Raw genomic sequence first — 15,898 nt, 5'->3', positions numbered from 1 at the left:
TGGAGGCCACATGACTGGTTGAGTCATGTTTCACGGGTCCAGGTGGGGTCAGTTAATCGCCAGGATGCAAAAATCTGAAAAACATCTCAAACGACCACTCTTAGGTTCTACAATAGTGATGTTATCTACTGGAGCACTTGGGGAAGTCACAAACCTTGTGACCTCTGGCCACATAACTGCTGAGCAGTAAGGGGTTATAGAAAGTACACCTACGTGTTAGCAGAATTCAGGCCCCTTCCATAATCCTAATCTTACGGCATTTCATTAGTTTTACACAGACAGCTTCAGTCCCTGAATAAGGAGGAGGGGGCTCGTTTTAGGGAGGGACTATTATCATCCTTGCTTTAAAGCTAAACTATAAACTAAATTCCTCCCATAGTTAGTGTGATGGTTAATAATGAGTATCAACTTGACTGAAGGATACAAAGTATTGATCCTGTGTGTGTCTGTGAGGGTGTTGTCAAAGGAGATTAACATTTGAGTCAGTGGGCTAAGAAAGGCAAACCCACCCTTAATCTGAGTGGGCACAATCTAATCAGCTGTCAGCACAGCTAGCATATAAGCAGGCAGAAAAATGTTAAAGGAGACTCTGGCCTAGCTTCCCAGACTGTATCTTTCTCCTGTGCTGGATGCTTCCTGCCCTTGAACATTGGACTCCAATTTCTTCAGTTTTGTGACTCAGACTGCCTCTCCTTGCTCCTCAGGCTGCAGATGGCCTATTGTGTGACCTTGTGATCATGTGAGTTAATATTTAATAAACTCCCCTTTATATATATACACACACACACGTATATATATACACACACATATATACATACATATATATACATATATACGTGTATATATATACGTGTGTGTATATAAAGGGGAGTTTATTAAATATCATATATATAAATATATATACACACACATATGTATGTGTGTATATACATACACTAAATTCCTCCCATGGTTAGTGTGATGGTTAATAATATCAACTTGAGTGAAGGACACAAAGTGTGTGTGTGTGTGTGTATATATATATATATATATATATCTTGAGGTGCCCTGGGGCCTCAAGGAACCTATCTGAAAAATCACCTGATATATTCTAAGCCCTTCTTCTTATGGGGGAGAGAACAAAGACCCAGGAGGACTAAATAACTCAGCCTAGGTCATCACCTGGTTGCTGGCAGGGTGGGGACCACAACTGTTATCTATCCACAGATCTTTTCACTATACCATAATAATCCTTTGATTTCTAGGCCAGCCTTCAAAAGCCTTTTATTGAGCCATCTCTTGCCTTATCCCAAATGTAGTATTTGCAGTATACGATTGAATCAAACCACAAGGTATTATCCATTTCTATGGGAAAAGTCAGAAAATGTCTCCCCAGCTGCAGCCCTAGTAGAGAAGGGGTGGGTACTCACTTAGCTTAAGTCACTAGAGGTTATTCCCCTGAACTGCTGTTCTTCTTTCTCTCCTTGTTTCACCCTGCATCACTAGCCAAGTCCCTGGCACACCCCAGGGAAGGCAAGAGGCAGAGAATGGAATCAGTGGGTAGCATCTGTATCACTGAAAGGGAAAAAGCAAGAATCCCTTGGGTCACAAGGACATAAAATTTATAAGTTGTGTATAGAGAGAAGCTACCTTCTTGTATGAAAAAAGGAAACCAACATGCAATGAAATATTACACTTAGGCACATGGCTATTTTCTTTTCCATCTTTGATTTTGATTGCTGACTGACTTAAATATGGGCTGCAAATTTAATCCTCCTCACTTGCTGGAATTTCATGTTTTTTTTTCTGACTATGCTTCTGGTCCTGGCAAAACTTTGCCTTAAGGAATCTCTCCAGAGATATTTTAACTTGATGCTCCATTTCATGGAAGTATCCATGATTTTTGCCCACCTAGGTCTTACAATCAACTTTCTCATCGGGTTGTTTGCTTTTTCTTTCACAGCTTTCCTTGATTCAAACAATTCTCAAATAAGTTGTTAGTGGGCAAAATTACTTCATTTAGGTCTTCTAATTAGAAAGGAAAAATTCTTCCATCAGTCCCATGCTTTCCTCAATTATAAAATTTCACTTAAAAACTTCAAACTGGTAAGAAGGCTTAATGTTATTCAGTAACTAAAATTATAAATCTCTAAAGCTTTCTTTAAAACAAAAGAAACCTAAAATGCAATCTGAATGTAACAGAATCATTTCCACAGAATAAGTCACATCATGACCACAGTTGACAATAAATTGTAACTGGAAACAGTTTGTTCTTCTACTTGGGAAATGGGCATCAACAGGCCAACTTTTAAAAGAAGTGAATATATCTCTTAGGTTTTGTTTTGTATTAGTCCGTTTTCACACTGCTGTAAAGACAGTACCTGAGACTAGGTGATTTATACAGGAAACAGGTTTGACTCACAGTTCTGCATGGCTCGGGAGGCCTCAGGAAACTTATAATCATGGCAGAAGGGGAAGTAGGCATGTCTTACACAGCGGCAGGAGACAGAAGAGATCAGATCTCATGAGAATTCACTCACTATCGTGAAGAACAGCATGGGGTAAACCACCCCCATGATCCGATCCCTCCTTCAACACGTGGGGACCACAGGTCCCCTACTCCACACGTGAGGATTACAATTTGAGCTGAGATGTGGGTGGGGACACAAAGCCAAACCATACCAGTTGTACAAAAAGGTAGCAAAATAACAATTACCTCCAAAGTGCAATAAAGAAACAAACGGCTACTTTGTGATGTTAGAATATTAAAAACATGGTTCTCACAAAAATATATGTCAAAGAATTATGTAACTCATTCATGAGAAAACAAGCAGGTAAAACTAGTTCAAAGGAGGATACAGTGAAGTGAGTTATACATGTACATTTTTCTGTATGTCCATTTCAAGAAAAGTAAGTCTACTGGAATAAGATTGCAGTTAGATTAACACCAGGTAATAAATAGGGCAATACTGTAATTTCTGGTGTTGTCTCTACTATTAGGCAGAAATCATTTGCAATTTACTGATATTCTACTCAGCATTATCCTCCTTCCTAGAGTCTGGGCCCTAACAGAATAGCAAATCAAACAAAATCACACCCCTCCAGAAAGTCAAAGAGCCCTGTGGTTTTGCAGACCATGCCCTAGCATGTCTTTAAATGGGACAAATATTTTTGCTTTATTTCTAGGCTTTGGATAATTTTACTTAATGGTAGTAGAGCTTTTTTGTTTTTGTCTGTTTTTTTTTTTTTTTCTTTATAATCTGTAAACTACAACCCTGTGACTTGGGAACCAAAAAAGGCAAGGAATATTTGGATCTATCTGGGGAGTCATAAACACAATGTTTTTATAAGGCATCTTCACATATGGTCTTATTTGATTCTGACCCCAGTCTCCTGAGGTGTTCAGATATCATCCCTATTTTCACAGATAAGAAAATAGAGGTTCCTAAAGATTGTGACTTGCCCACATTTCTGGTCAGAACCAGGGTCAATCTGCAAAGCCAGATCTTCTGGTAACAAACACCAAGGGCTTTCACTGTGGTGCTGCTCTCAACAACCCCTCACATTGTAGAGAAGCTTATGGTTTAAAAAACCCTTGGCAAATTGAGGGTGCACGAAGCAGGTGGTTTTGTTTCATACATGGGGAAACTGAGGACCATGATCACCTGCCTAGCAAGTGACAGAAGCCAAATCATGTCCGAGTTGCCCCAAACAAGTCAAAGGCTAGTTCCTCCACAAAACAATCACCTGGAGTTAATCCACTTTGTCCCTTGGCGCTGACCCAAATTTCATCTCTGGATGCCAAGACCACCAAACAACTTGAAGCCCCCACTTCTCTGCTGTACCTCCACCTAATAGGCCAGGTATGTGAGTTCAGTTCACCACTTTCTCCTGCCCCAAGAAACAAACTCCCTTGTTAACCTGTCCAACTCTCTGCCATCTACCTCAGCAAGCTGATAGACTTCACAGGAAGGCGTTAATGACAGGCAACAGCTAGTGGTGCTATTCCACCAGGGTTATTTGTATTTTAAAAGAAGCCCATTTTGGTTTAAGTACTTTCACCTTTTGCTTCCTAATCTATATTGGCAGAAATGATTACAAGGAGCCTGCAAACCCAACGTTAGCCCAAGCACCAGCTGCCAAGGGAATGAAGGCTCATGTTTTGACTACTTTTCAAATGTATAGTGCTGATGTTTAAAATTGTAAATAATATAAAGTGGTAATGAATTTGTGGGTATTCTTATGTGACTTCTTAGCAAATATATGTTTAAAAATGTAACTGTAACTATGTGTAGGGGCAGAAGCTGCTGAAACGTTTTACGGGAAAAAAGGAGGGGAACCTAACCCTCATAAAGACACAGCGAAGTGTGATTATATTCATTTTAAAAATGATGAAAATGAAGCAGAGCGGGTATATAATTTACAAAGATCATCCAGCTACAGAGCCAGGCTTCAAATGTGGTTCCAGGCCTGTGCTCCCAGTCACTATTTTATATTGCCTTTAATTTTACCTAATTTTCATTTTCCAAAAGGGTGTGACTTATGTGGCAGAAAACACCTCATCCTAACCCTGATCATCTGTCGGAGGGTCCAGCAATAAAGAAAACTTTTGAGGGGTGAAAAGCTACTACAGAAAAGCAAACCAGCCTTGTGGAGACTGAGAAACATTTGAGAAAGGAAAAGATGGAACTGTATTTTACCAACTGTAACACTCTGACTCTAAGACGTAACACTATTTTATCATTCAGAAAAAAAGCTGCCTATCAACAGTCATGCGAATATGTCATTGACTGTAAGTGACGTCCTGAAAGATTTGTTAAACGCAAAATAAAAATGTAGAATTGATGAAATACAGTAACACACAGGCTATAGTCTAAGTTTGAGATCCCAGAATAAGGGAGAGCATCTTTCACATTTTTCTTCCAGAAACTGACTTGATGTTAGTACATTCAACAGTGTTTTAGCCAGAGATCTGTAAGTGCTCTGGTTTCAGTCTCATGCCAGATCCTGATATGGTGCTACTCTTAGTATTAAGAGTACAGACTGTCCTGGATTTATAATAGATCAACTTACAATTTTGTTTTCTTCTGAGACAGCGTCTTGTTCTGTCACCCATGCTGAAGTGCAGGGGTGCGATCTCAGCTCACTGCAACCGCCGCCTCCCAGTTTCAAGCGATTCTCCTGCCTCAGCCTCCTGAGTAGCTGAGACTATGGGTGCTTGCCACCACGCCCAGCTCATTTTTGTATTTTTGGTAGAGATGGGGTTTCACTGTGTTCGCCAGATTGGTTCTGAACTCCTGACCTCAAATGATCCGCCCACCTTGGCCTCCCAAAGTGCTGGGATTACAGGTGTGAGCCACTGTGCCTGGCCTACTTACAACTTTTCAACTATGCAAAAATCAAAATGATGAAGCAAAGTGATACAAATTCAGAATGCTCCTCAACTTCTCATGGGACAGGTATACTGCCTTAATTAATCATGGTGGCCAAGGGAGTGTTGTGGTTCAGAGGCCAGAGTCACATGCCACTGGTCGAGGCAAATCATAATTCCACTCCAACCAAAAAGGCGACTGAAATGTAGGAGGAAGGGAACCTCCAGAAAGGTGCCAGCCAGGGTATTATTACCAAAAGCGCAGATTCCAACAGATATTTAGAACTAGACTTAGATATCGAGTAATACAATGGGGCCAAATAATTGATCTGGTAAGAACAACCGAACCCATGTCTTGTCTGTTTCTTCAAAAGGATATTCCTGCTATTACAGGTCTTTAAGATTCACAGTTTTTCTATCACTGCCTACCGCTAAATGTGATAACATCAAGTCGGTACGTGCTTACTGGTAGATATACCAGTAAGAACCTAAGTTTTAAATGCAAGAGGATTTTCATCTAAAAGGAAAGTCTGTTGTCAAGCATCTGGAAGTCATTTTAAGATATCTAAATTAGTAATTATGTTTAATTACAGTCATCAGGAGCTTAAAGTCAGATGATTCCCATGACCTTACCAGACTCCTCTCACCTTTCCCTCAAGTAGTTATCACATATCAAGCACAACTAAGAGCTAATCATTTCCTCCCAAGGTACAATTAACTCCCTAAGAACAAGAGCGTATAGACCAAAATTTCTCATTCCCACATTTTTGCAGCTCTGTCTGTCCACTTACATTCAGCCATGGGCATGAGCCCATGTTTAAAAACTGGATAAAACATTTTGATGAAAAATATTCCAAACACCGTTCTTTTACAGGGTGTTATCCGTGGTATCATCCACGGATAACATGGTATCCGTGGTACAAACATACATAGCAACCAGTGTCTGTCTGCACACTCTGGAATGCAGAGCAGCCATTTAGTTACTATTCATAAAAGACACTCAATCCAAAGAGCATACTGTATCTCTTGGTTAAGGCCATTCATTCAAAAATTCACTAACGCATTTGGGGAAGTAAGGAGCCTTGGGCACTTTGGTGGTGGGTGGTGTTTTTAGGTTTAGAAAAGATGAGGACGATCATAAACTTAGTTTCCTTAGGTTAAGCACTATCAAAAGGTAAGACAAGAGCTCAAGTCTCAAATTTTTATGTTTGTTTAGGTCATTAATTTTGGTCTAGAAATAGTTTGATTACGGGCTCCATACTAACTGCTGCTGCTTTGTGATCTTGCGTTCTCTTAATCATTATTCTAAATACATATATCTGTAAATTTGCCAGACTTAATCTTAAAAGTGATTAATCTGCTAAAACTAATATGTAACTTTTTCATATTTTCACTGAAATAGAAACAGAAGTGCCATCTCATGTTTTCAAGAGCCAGTCCTTTGAGTTTGGTCAGGTAGGAAGCCATTTCCTCTAAGAGGCCTTTATTCTGTCATGCAAATGCTTATTACACCAGACTTCAAGGGAAAATGGGGTTCTCCTTCCTTCTAACAACAGCTGATTCCTAGGAAAAGCAGGGTTTGATGCAAACTGAAAATATAATAAGCTGAATTTTCAAATAAAAGACATTCTCAGATCTGCTAAGTTCATCCATGGAAAAGAAGACCACCATGAAGCTAGGTAGGTTGTTTTCAATCTGTTTAAAGCCATTTGTGGATTTCTGTTTAAAAATGGTGCATTGTTGAGTTTATCTCTGTTCCTTCCAGAAATAGTAAGATAAGACTAGAAAAATAAAATTGTATAAACTCACAGGAACAAACTAAACAGAAGAGAAGCCACAGTGGGTGAGAGATAGCACCAAGTATCTGGAAGAACAGGAAGCAGTAGGGAAGGCAGCAGAACCATGGACGTGGAATACCTAGCGCATGGAGAGGAATGAGTCCATTCTCACCATGATAGACCAGAAAATTCCAGTAGCACATTTCCTCCTATGAGCTTAACTTACCTGAGTGGCTTTCAAACAAAATCTAGCATGGAACCTAATCCATAAGACAGCTAGGAAGGCAGCTGTGGAGCCCCTACTCCCCCAGTATTCATTAAATTCCACTTTACTGTGCCCACGACTCCCCCTGGCTCTTCTTTTCCACATCCTGCCTTCCTTTGACAAGATGAAAGTCTTCTCAAGTCCCACCTTCTCCAGGAAGCCTTCTGAGACTATGCTCACTGAAGATGTCATCTCCCCCGAATCAACTCGTTCAACTACACTTTATATATTTGGTTGGTCCCACCACATATGATTGGTAAACCTTCCACATTAATTGCCTCACACATTGACATGCTTACTACTCAATGTAACAGAGGAGACAGCTGAGATTTTTAAAAAAGACCATTTTAAAAAACAATTTATATAAATAGATTCGTATACAAAGAAGAAACACATATACAGAGCACCCCAATTACCAGTATGGTGGATCCTACCCCTTCTTTTCTGCATTGGGAAACAGAACAGAGAACAGAAAAAAATGATTCCATCTTGCTTTTAACTCTTTCCACCTATGTGCTCAGTTTTTCAAGTAGAGTTTCTATTCCTTTGCTGGTGCTTTTGTTTTTTTCCAATGTAGGAATCAAGCTTTTCAGTGCAGCTTTGACTTTGTTTGCAACTTCTAGGTCACAACTCTGAAGGAGGCTGAAGAGAGGAAAAAAATTAAATTTCATAAGAACTCCTACATCATCTCCAATACTACCTGTACCAATAGTATAAAAGACTTGGTTAACTGTGAGACAAGCCTTGTAACTATATACACATTATTTTTCATTCAAAGAATGAACGATGAGGACCAGTAGCTTATATTATAAAGCTATGGAAAAAAATGTTTTAGAATCTTGCTGGTGGAGTCACCCAAGCAAAGTCATTTGCAAGACCAACACCATTCCATACAGAGTTGGCTCTACCTTCACATTATCTTAGGACTTACTTATATCTGTCTTAAAATGATTCTATATGTATTCTACCTTCCCTTCCCCATCTCAGGATTATAAGCTCTAGAGCAGGGACCGTATTTTATTTATTTCATGATGCTACATTTATAGAGCAGACAGCCAAAAAATGCCCACCACGTGGCTGAATAAAAATGTGTGAAGAGAGGCATAGAGAGGTCAGAGTTAGCAGCCTTCTCACTGAACTCCACAGCACTAACGTTTAGTGAAAGGGCGAAGAGCTTCACTGTGGAGCTTCACTGCTTGGGTGTGAAACCTGCCTCTACCACTCAGTAACTGTACAACCAAGAGCACACTATTTAAACTCTCTTAAGACTCAGTTTCCCGAATTGTAGAATGGGATTCACAACAGAGTCCACCTTCTACCTCACAGAGTTGTTTTCTGAGGTTCAAACGGCCTTGTATCTAAAGCTCCCAGCCAGAGCCTGACACTTAGTAAGCACTCAACAAAATAACCCCAGCCTCTGCTGAAACCCTGCCCGAGTACCCTATCAAAAGTGAAGGGAGCCCTAGAGGCTGGTAACAGCAGGCCCATTTCTCTGTCAACAGGACATACAGCTCTGACTGCAGAGCACCAGGCCTGAGTTTCCTGTTCTCTTCTTTTTCAGGACCATATGTAAATACGGATCTCTGAAACACATTCTAGAAATGAGGTACTTGGTATTTTCCAAAGTCCCTGGTCCCAATAACTTCCATTATGTCAATAAAGCGGAGGATAAATGTTCAGCACCAAGCAGTATTCTACTGCTTCTGGAAGACAAGCAACAAATTCAGCTTGCCACCTATGATGCTAAAAAGTAAAGTTCCCTTGTAATGAATTTGTGACTCACTAGGTGTTTTAATTTCATGCATCTTGGCTAAACACACAGTTATATGACACATAATAGTTATTGCTTACTAAGCATATGCCACATATTAGACATAATACTAGGCATTTTATATGCATCATTCCAATCTAGTTTTCATAACAACCATAGAGTTATGATTAATCTCATTTTTTTGCCACCAAGAAAATTAAGGCCCAGGAAAGCTGAATTTTCCCAAGGCTATGCACTAAGCTGGAACCCAGGCAGCCTGTCAAGAGCCAATACTCCCAAATGTTAGAGAATTTTGCTTCTCTGAACTACTTTTCAGCCAACATACAAGGCTGATTTTCTTTTCACCTAAAATTCACAAAAACAATTTTTTGTATTATTGTTATATATAGCTCAATTTCCATTTAGAACTTCAAATATTTCCTGTGCTCCTGTTCCAATACTAAGTAGTGCTCCATAATAAACCTATAGTATCCTTCCTATGTTTGAAATCCACCTAATGGGAGTTCTGATTGATGAACATCCTTTATAAATTAATTTCATGGCATTGCTGAAATTTCCAGTTAATTGAGTGTAAAGAAAGAATGTGTCAGTAGATGTTAATACTCCAAATGCCTGGTAAAAGAATTTGTAACAAAAAAGTTCATGTATCAGCTAATGAATTCTGACCATTTGACATCAACTGGAAAATTAACTAATTTTAAGCAGAAATGAACAAAATGATCTGTAACACTTACATATTGGGAGACACTGACATACCTGAAGATATGAATGCTCCTGCGTGTGTTTGTGAGTACATGTGTACCAGATCAGGTGTATGTTGAAGAAACATTTAAAATAACACTTGCAAACAATATGAATTAGGTTGTATAGCATGTTGCAAGTGAAATATCTTGAGAAATTCAAACTAGAGTTGGTATCTGTTTTCCCAAACCTTAATAACACAGCAGGGGAAAAATCAACAGTAATTGCTTCAAAGCAACATACAAATCTTTTTTTAAATGAATGCTCTTAACAGAAGGTTTTCGTCTGCACATAGAATGTTTGGAAAATTTCAATGACTTGTGGATTGATTATAAACTCAACTAAGTTCAGAGAATAATATAAAACAGGCCACAGTTCATCACTATTTTTTTCTCATTTTAAGTCAGATATCAACAATTAGCATACAGACTTCAGTAGCAAATGCTCTTCCAATCCTTTTAGAATCTTTTAAAACAATGAAGGAAATTACATGTAGAATTAGGCATAATTTAAGAATCAACATTGTCACAGTTTTCACAGGGACATAAGTTATTCATTAAAAAAAATACAAGCTGGGCACGGTGGCTCACGCCTATAATCCCAGCACTTTGGGAGGCCAAGGTGGGCGGATCACGAGGTCAGGAGATTGAGACCATGCTGGCTAACACAGTGAAACCACATCTCTACTAAAAATACAAAAATTTAGCCAGGCATAGTGGCGGGCACCTGCAGTGCCAGCTACTTGGGAGGCTGAGGCAGGAGAATGGCATGAACCCAGGAGGCAGAGCTTGTAGTGAGCCGAGATCGCACCACTGCACTCCAGCCTAGGCGACAGTGCGAGACTCCGTCTCAAAAAAAAAAAAAAAAACTATGTTTTTGTCAAAACCATAAACATGGTGAAGCCACCTGATATCTTGTGAATGTTATAATTTGTCAAAAAGATGGTAGTTAAAAAATCCTAAGGGCCAGGCACAATGGCTCACGCCTGTAATCCCAGCACTTTGGAAGATGAAGATGGGAGGACTGCTTGAGCCTGAGTCTGAGATCAGCCCAGGCAACATGGGGAGACGCCCATCCCTACAAAAAACAAAAAAATAAAAACATAGCTGGGTGTGGTGGCATGTGCCTGTAGTCTCAGCTACACAGGAGGCTGAGGTGGGAAGAAAACTTGAGCCCAGGAGGTTGAGGCTGCAGTGAGCTGAGATTATGACATTGTACTCCAGCCTGGGTGACAGAGTGGGACGGAGTCTTAAAAAAAAAAAAAATTCTAAGGACTGACTGAAAGAGTTACATTTGCTTTCTAATATTTGGTATGCTTGTCTAGACCATGACTGACTGGAAGTAATACTAGACTACTGAGAACAAATATTAGAACTGAGAAATCAATGTGAAGGAAGTATGTCTTCTGCATGACCAGGCCCTGCTCAGAGAAGGGCACACGATATACATACCTAGAAAGAATAATGGCACCTCGATTTACACTAGCCCAGGACTTCAGGTTCTTCATACCAACATGCTCTACAAGAGTTTTTGCAAAACAACCTGTAAAATATACTGAAGCTTAGTGAACATCATATAATAAGATTTATACTCCCTAACTCCTTCTCTACTGCCCTCAAACCTGCAAATATTTTTAAATAAAAAAGCTAATAAAAGTAGCTTTCACCCAATCTTCCTTTTAACACTAAAAATTCCAATGCAGGTTTATCTAATGTATTTTCAAAAGAGCTATTTCTTTTAACTCTGATCCAAAACCTAGGCTATGTTTAGCAGTAATTACTCAAGATAAACAATGAATTATAATAAAACACTCACTGAGTTATGTCTGCATTTCTTTGTACTATTTAATGATTTAACTTTGACCTGAAAGCTATTCAGTAAATAAATGTTTCACAGTAGCACCTCATGGTTGGTTGAAATCAAGTTCTTCCTCGTGGAGAAATGCTCACTCAGAAGGTGCCATGAACATAACACAGTGTTCACGTGTTCAACAGTGGTTGATAAATGATTGTTCTAGCTTACACTTGGCATTTCTCTTTACAACGCTTACATACTCACAAACCAAAAACACCATTTGTCTCCTGTTATTCTGGTACTTCTGATTCCCAAGGTCTTGCTATTATCTTTTTCACTGTGCAATTAATGCTTGGACAAAGGAGAAATTCTGATAGCTAAGATTTAGTGTAGATGGAGGTAGGGACAACCTATCTTGACGGCAAACATCATAGGCAGGTAGCATGTACTACCTAATTCATTCAGATACCTAAATGTAAGTACTCTTTAAAAGTCAAGATGCCTATGGCTATTCAGCCTTTCACGGTACCTGCTAAAGAGGGACACAGTTCACCTAGTGAGGCAAACTGTTTTCCAAAGCTGACAACAATAGTATCTCCTGTCCTGTGTGCTCTTCTAGAATGCAGCCACTCCCCCATCTACAGGGGGAATCCGTGTCTTCTTTTGAGTCACGGGGGGCCTTTGTGATTGACTTGACCAAAACAGTATGATGAAAGTGGCATTAAATGACTGCTAAGGATAAATCATGGAAATGCCAGGCATTTACTTTGTTCTCTCAGGATGCTCACTCTTAAAAAAGCAACCACTATCTCGTGAAGGGGCCCAAGCAGCCTAGAAAGGGAAACTGAAGCTGTTGGTCCCCAGTCAACAGTCAGTACTCACTTGCCAGCCATGTGAGTGAGTTATTTCGAAAAGTGGACACTCCAGCCACAAACCAAGCAGCCTTAGATGACTGACTCTGAGCACAGAGGAGGCAAGCTCCACCAGACCCTGATCAAGTCATTGTTTTGAAAACTACTACGTTTTAAGGTGGCTATTATACAGTAAAAGAGAATCAAAACAGCCAGACATGCAGGAGGACAAACTCATTTGCTGCTATAGGAATACAACAAGACAAACACATCAGACCCAAACAGGCAGATTTTAGGGTTCTCAGCACATTTTAATTAAGAGGGAGAAAAATCACTGGACATTAAGCCAGACTACTTTTCTGGCATAAACTCAACTATACATTAACTTTTTAATAATGAAAAACATTATTCCATATGTTATTTTTTTCTTTAATATTCATCACAAGGCTTCTATTTTACAAAAAAAATTTTCAGTGAAAAATAGCCCCAGGTCCCCATTCTTAAAGGTAAAGTAAGAAGAGACAGCTCTACTGCTATACTGATTGCCTCACTAGCCATTAGAGCTGCCACTTGCCAAAGACATGAATTCACGATCTGTCACTTTTTTTTCAGTCATTGTAATGAAAAGCCCAAACTGTTTTAATTCACTAGGGGAAAAAAATCTCTCCAGTGGTTTAAATACCAGATGCAATTTGGATTTCCTAAGTGAAGGTCTGGTTGGAGATAGGACTGAGAGGGGAATGGCATGCAAATGCTAATGCTGTCCTTCTCTAGAGAGCTGAGTTTCTACAGAGCAGCTGTAAGGCTAACAAAAAAACAGAAAGTGCCAAAGACTGGCTTACTCTTTGGTCACATGTATTTCAATACCAAATAAACAGGCACTAGTCCAAAATTCTCTTACGAGGATAATCTTTCTCTGCTTATTCTTTCTTCAAACATAGAGATAAATATCATGCCTTTCTACTGAGGTAATGATACTCAACAATTGGGGCCCCTGCCCCCCTCACCATCCTCATTAGAATGGCATTTTAAGGCATTGACCAAGCCAGGTTAGAAGCCTGCAGCAGCAGAGGAAGGAAAACAGAGAGAGTGAGGGGGGGTGGAAAAAAGAAAGAAAATTAAAGAGTTCTCGGGCACAAATTTCTAGGGGAAAAAGCATTACCAGCAACCACTGAATCATTTCTTATTCACAGACATCATTTCTAAACACTCAACAAACTTCATTTGAGCCTAAATGGCCGGTATAAAGTTCAGGGATGCCAGGAATTACTGGAATTCCACATAAGATACAAGAAAAGGTCAAATTTCATAGCCTACCTTCTCTCCCATTGTCTTTCATCTTTTTATCTTGCTCTATTAACCACTTCAGAACTAGATGTCCTGCAGGATGTTCTGCAATGTGAAGCTATGAGGGGTCAAGAACAGTTAATCTTAAAAGCTGTTTTCATTCATGCAAATACATTTGAATGAATACATACAATTTATGTCACCACATACTGATAAGGACTCAGCCACTTTTAAAGTTCCACAGGCTTAAGAGGTCTTTATCTAAAACAACCATCATACTTGGGGGGACCAGAGATCTATTCTAATCCCCAGACCAAAAGACGGTTGTGTCGGATAACACAGCCACTGCACAGCACTTTAGTCTCAGCTTCATGAAATGTGCTCTGAACAGTAGCAGCACAAGGCTCATCTTAATGCTAATCATGTCTTAGACTGAAATATGCCATTCTTAGACACAAATAAACCTACAGGACAGAACACTATAGCAGAAACATCAAAACCCAGTGCTGCATGCTGTTTAAGTACACATGACTACCTAAGGGGATTATCTGATGAGCAACTCAAGAAAGCATCTCTTCAGCTCAACCTTACTCCTTTTCAAGAGTAATAGCAATCGTTCCCAGTTACTTGGGTTTCTACTTAGCAAGTAAGGGAGGCAACAGGCTCAGTCTCCTTATAGCGAAACTTTCAAGGTGCATTCATCTTTCCCATTTGTTAATATGGTCAGGAGGAGCCAGGGCTTCTCTAAGATCCATGGCCCACTTCTCTTCCCCAATCTCAGGTGTCAGAAGCACCTTGGGCATTCAATACTTGGCAACGATTTCATTCATAACCAAATACACGTCTGCAAAACATTCCCAAGTGCCAGGCTTTGACCCAGATGGTTAGAGAAAATTAAAGATGAATTGTAATTGCTGCTGTGGGAGGTTCTTTGTTGTTTATTCAACAGGCATCTCCCTCCCCAGTTTTCTTACTGACACCCCGCATCCTCCAAAAATGAAGTTTTTGTGGCCTTTGCAGCTTTCCTGCCTGGCCTTTAACAGCACATTACCTCTCCGTCCTTGCCACCAGGATGCAGTTCTGTTGCTGCCAAGCTGGCGATGGCATTCATGGCAGGCTGAACGTCTCCAGTGGCAGATCCCAGAATGTCAGACACCAACACACATGCAGACTTATCTAGCACCACTTCTTGGGCGTGTTCTTGCAGGTAGCTTAACAAAGCTGGAGAAATGGATTCTAGGAGCTCCCGTCTGCGGACCTCTGTATCTTTCTTACTGTTGAATATGTTGAATGGGGTATTAAGGTAAGATAAATCACAAAGGAAATGTGATCTTATTATCACAAAAACCTCTAAGAGCTTATCACAGACTGTATCACACTCTATTATTATTGCCTATCTTTCTGTTAAGCATGTAGACAATGAGTGATTTGAGTATGTGTTCTATCTGTTTTTAAAAATATTTCTGTCCCCCAATCTGAATAATGCCTGCCACAGAACAAGCACTCAATAAAGGGAGTCTGGCTTGTGTAATACCAAAAAAAAAAAAAAATCCAAAAACCAAACAACATACCCACAAACAACACGTTTACACTGCTGTATGGACACCATACTCTAGGGTACTCAAATATGTGGTATCGGTAGCTTTGAAAAGAAAGCAAAACAAAAGTCAAACCACACACCTGAATGCCTACTATATGCCAAGGGCTCAGAGGTATTCTTTTGGCACGACACTTTTGTTTCCTTTTCAAGATAAAAACTTTAAGAATCTGTCAAAAATACAGGCTTGAAAATGGAATTCACCTTTTCAGTAGTTTTAGAGAGAGGGTATGGATGCGTAAGTGGATTTCTGGACACATGCACTATTCAACATTAGCAGACAACCAGAGCAGAGGAATAAAGAAGTCAAGCCATTCTACTTGTCTTTACCTGTGTGCATTTCCATCTCCTTTTTGCAGAACTTCAATGATTTCTCGTACTGTATGTGCAGGATCTCTGGGGCTTAGTAAGTACAATAGGACCTTCCTTCCATATTTGTCATTTACTATGCTAGGCAACGAACT

General features: G+C 39.7%; 1 protein-coding gene across 1 annotated transcript in view; it reads right to left on the bottom strand.

Annotated features, from left to right (window-relative positions):
• Nucleotides 1–7,722: 7,722 nt before the first annotated feature.
• The window catches only part of PUM3 (pumilio RNA binding family member 3), a 40,892-nt gene continuing 32,716 nt past the window's right edge, over nt 7,723–15,898 (bottom strand). Inside the window, exons 15-19 of the mRNA XM_026453831.1 lie at nt 15,765–15,896; nt 14,889–15,111; nt 13,868–13,955; nt 11,357–11,447; nt 7,723–8,035 (exon numbers count right to left, since the gene is read on the bottom strand). Coding sequence (XP_026309616.1) covers nt 7,903–8,035; nt 11,357–11,447; nt 13,868–13,955; nt 14,889–15,111; nt 15,765–15,896 — 667 coding nt within the window. The 3' untranslated portion in view covers nt 7,723–7,902. The remainder of the gene's footprint in view (nt 8,036–11,356; nt 11,448–13,867; nt 13,956–14,888; nt 15,112–15,764; nt 15,897–15,898) is intronic.

This window comes from Piliocolobus tephrosceles, chromosome 14 (genome assembly GCF_002776525.5).
Source record: "Piliocolobus tephrosceles isolate RC106 chromosome 14, ASM277652v3, whole genome shotgun sequence".
Classification (NCBI taxonomy): Eukaryota; Metazoa; Chordata; class Mammalia; order Primates; family Cercopithecidae; genus Piliocolobus; species Piliocolobus tephrosceles.
Note: the sequence above shows the minus strand (reverse complement) of the source record. Positions and strands in the feature narration are given on the sequence as shown.